At 39.8% G+C, this 3,650-nt stretch overlaps 1 protein-coding gene across 1 annotated transcript; it reads left to right on the top strand.

Moving 5' to 3' along the window:
* The first annotated feature begins 1,792 nt into the window (after positions 1–1,792).
* On the top strand, positions 1,793–2,880 carry LOC137751321 (DNA-directed RNA polymerase I subunit RPA43-like). The gene is given in 4 exon segments (XM_068525846.1): positions 1,793–2,046; positions 2,124–2,562; positions 2,565–2,849; positions 2,851–2,880. Coding segments are annotated over 4 exon segments (1,008 nt in total).
* Positions 2,881–3,650: the final 770 nt, after the last annotated feature.

Below are 3,650 nucleotides of genomic sequence, written 5' to 3'. Positions count from 1 at the left end.
AAAAGAAAAAACAGTCTTTTGAGTTGGATAGGTTTAGTGTTGGCTCTATTTATTTATCTTAATAGTAATACTAATAGTTATTCAGTGCTTACTATGAACCAGGCTCTGATCTAGGTGCCGAACATTTCTTTAAATTTCTAAGCAAGTGACTTAAGCCATCTACATTCTTTCAGTGTCCTATTTTGTTTTCCAAACCATTATTTGATCTCCCTCAGGCAAAAATTTTTTTTTTCTTCAAAAACCAACCCAAGTGACTTTATCTTCAATGTTGGCAGCCTCTGTGCCACTGTAGGTGCAGTTCTGTAGTCTCCTCGGTTTCAGTTGATTTTTGCCTTCATTTAAACTTACTCTACACCCCAGACTCATAGCTGTTTCATTTTAGCTATTTCGAAACACCTTCCTAAAGAACACATTGTTGGTCTAAAGTTCTGTACATTTACCTCAAATATGCCCTTGCTATATCTGTCCTTTCTCCTTATTCCTATGGTTTCATGATTCTTTTACTTTCTTCCAACCTATCTGGACACTTGCAGCTCTCTTCCTTAACAAACCTAGATCCTTGTTCACTTGCACTATGTCTCAGCAGACTCTTCTATTCTATCCTATTAGGTCTCACCATTCCTAGAAAATTCTACAATCTCTTCCTCCTCACTGCTTGGACATCTGAGTACTAATACAGAAACTCTATGACCAGGTAGAGTGGTGAGATTATTGACCGGGGTTTAATCTCCATATGGCTGTGAGTACACCCATCAATCCTTTCACTCTGTTATGGTCTGCTCCCTGGAACATTATTCACAGGAATGATTCCAAAATTTTATTGTTATCCTTAAAGTTCTAACTAAGGGCTCTTAAGTCTGTCTGTATTTTTGATTCACCCAAATTGATTATTTTCTCATGATCAAACTTGTACCAGAGCAATTAAATAAGAATCTGAAGGTTGGGCCCAAGCAATTTTATTTAAAATTTCTTTGCAAGTTAATTCTAACATGCAGCCATGTCTGAAACCACTGCTCTAATGACCACTGCCCAATGTCTCTTGTTTTCAGCAGAGAGATTTCATCTCCTAATCTTTTCAAAGATATTGAGACTATCACACTTGAATCCACCCTGTTTCTTTCTTTCAACTCCTGTAAATTTGCATGCATCAACACTCATTCTAATCCATTTCCATTCTCAAGGATAAGATCTTTGGTCCTGTCCATGGTCAATCCTTCACATTTGTCCTTGAAACCATTTATTTTTATTCTCTGTGTCAGTTTCTGTGTCTCTGTCTTTGTGTCTGTCTCATCTCTTTTTGCCTCCATCTCTCTGTTTCTGACTTTCTTTATGCATGGGGAGGCTGTGTGTATGCCTCTCCCAATCTTGGTGTCTCCCTGTTCTTTATCTATGGCTTTGTGCCCAACTGGGTGGTGGGTTGAGTGTGTGTTTTCTCAGTTTCTTTATGCCTCTCTATCTCTTTTTTTCTTTCTCCATTTTTCTATGTCTCTTCCTGAGTTGTTTTTTTTTTTTTTTCTCTCTCTCTCTGTCTCTTTCTCTGTGTGTATGTGCATCTCTCTCTCTCTCTGTGTCTTCTTCTCTGTCTCCACATTTCTCTCTCTCTGTCTCTTCCTCTTTTCCTTTCTCTCTCTCTCTCTCCAACTCCGGTACTATCACTGTTCCCTGTTTCTGTCTCTATCTCCTTGTCTATATCTGTCTTTCTCCAATCTTTATCTCTCTATTAGCTCTTATTCTTAAGCCTATAGATATACTCATATCTCTCCCATTAAAAAAGAGAACCAGGACCAGCCGCATGGCTGCCGGTTGCTCAGCGTCTCCGCAGCCGAAGGCGGCCTCAGAAGGGCAGGTGGTGGGACCGGCCGGCGTCTTGCCTTGCCTAGAATTGCCTACCTACGCGGCCGCTTGTGCGCTCGTGAATAGCCGCTACTCCTGCCTGGTGGCGGGGCCGCACCGAAGACACATCGCACTGTCGCCGCGCTACCTTAACAGGAAACGCACTGGTATCCGAGAACAGCTCGATGCCGAGCTCCTGCGCTATTCCGAAAGGCAAAGAAGAAAACGTTAAGGTGAAATGAATTGTGTCGGCGGAAGGGGTGAAGAAGCTCGCTCCACGAGAGGTAGAGCCTTTTAGGTGTACCCATTGCTTATGATAACATCAAAGTAGTGGGTGAATTAGGAGATATTTATGATGATCAAGGACACATTCATCTTAACATTGAAGCAGATTTTGTTATTTTCTGCCCTGAACCAGGGCAAAAACTTATGGGTACAGTTAATAAAGTGTCTTCCAGCCACATTGGCTGTTTAGTACACGGGTGCTTCAATGCCTCCATTCCTAAGCCTGAGCAGATGCCAGCCGAGCAGTGGCAGACTCTGGAGATAAACGTGGGTGATGAACTAGAATTTGAAGTATTTCGTTTAGACTCAGATGCTGCTGGAGTATTCTGCATTCGGGGAAAACTAAATATCACTAGTTTACAAAGCAAGTGCTCTGCAGTTTCTGAAGAAGTAACAGAAACTGGCACTGAAGAAGCTACTGAAAAACCTCAAAAGAAGAAAAAGAAAAGAAGAAAGACCCAGAGCCATATGAAGTGGAAGGTGGTACCACAGAGCTAGCAGATTTTGCAGATGTTACCATGAAGGAAGAGACAGATCTGCAGACTAATAACAATGTGACTGGCCTCTAGGAGGAAGAGCCAAAGAAGAAGAAGAAGAAGAAAAAGCACCAGGACCCTGTTTTCCGAGGCAGTGACTCTAGTGGTTACCAAAGTGACCATAAAAAGAAAAAAAAGAAAAGAAAGCACAGTGAGGATGCTGAATTTACACCACCACTTTTGGAACATGCACCTAAAAAGAAAAGGGAAAAGTAATTTTCTTTAGTGCATTTTTAAATATGATTTGGTTTTTTAAAAATTGATTTACACAAAACAGATGACTGACTATGAAATGTTTTGTATTCCAATACTTTGCAAAACAGGGAACATTTGATTAGGAGTTGAGTTTTTGGTGCTAAAATTACAAAACTGATAATTTGGGAAATGCCAGTATTATTAAAGTGCCATTTTACTGTATACAGAATAGAAAGGTAAGAGCTGCCCTCAATCTCAACTCCTTCATTCTTCCAGTGTATACATTCTAAATAAAATGATTTCTACAGTCCACAAAAGGACTTTTAAAATACAATGTTATTTCATACAGTATGAGTTTTGAGCTTGGTTTTTGGTTTTTTTTTGTTGTTGTTACAGGTTTCACATTTCGTCATGATGTTACATGACATGCTATTTTGCTTTGTTTAAATTACTAGTTTTAGGATTTCTTTTATCATGGCTACTACAGTATTTCTACTGTTTAACTTAGAATGGTTTGCCAAAGGAGTTTCTGAAGTTTCCAGAGCTCTTAAGAACCTTGCCACTACTGACTGTGTGGTAGGAAACAATATTCACTATCTCTTCTTCTAGGTGCACGTATGTTGTTTTCTTTTTTCTCTCAGTCTAAGAGATTGAGGGAGAGGCTGTTTTCTGACACTTGTTCATTTGTGCCTCAACCATTCTGCTTTTGTTGTGTGTTGGAGAGGAGGAGAGTCTGCTGAAGACAGGAAAAATGTGATTCTGACTAGTGAGGAATTTCCCTACTTTTAATATTTGTGTTAA

The sequence above is a fragment of the Eschrichtius robustus genome, chromosome 17, assembly GCF_028021215.1.
Source record: "Eschrichtius robustus isolate mEscRob2 chromosome 17, mEscRob2.pri, whole genome shotgun sequence".
NCBI lineage: Eukaryota > Metazoa > Chordata > Mammalia > Artiodactyla > Eschrichtiidae > Eschrichtius > Eschrichtius robustus.
The sequence above is the reverse complement of the archived record's forward strand: the minus strand, read 5'-3'. Positions and strand labels throughout refer to the sequence as shown.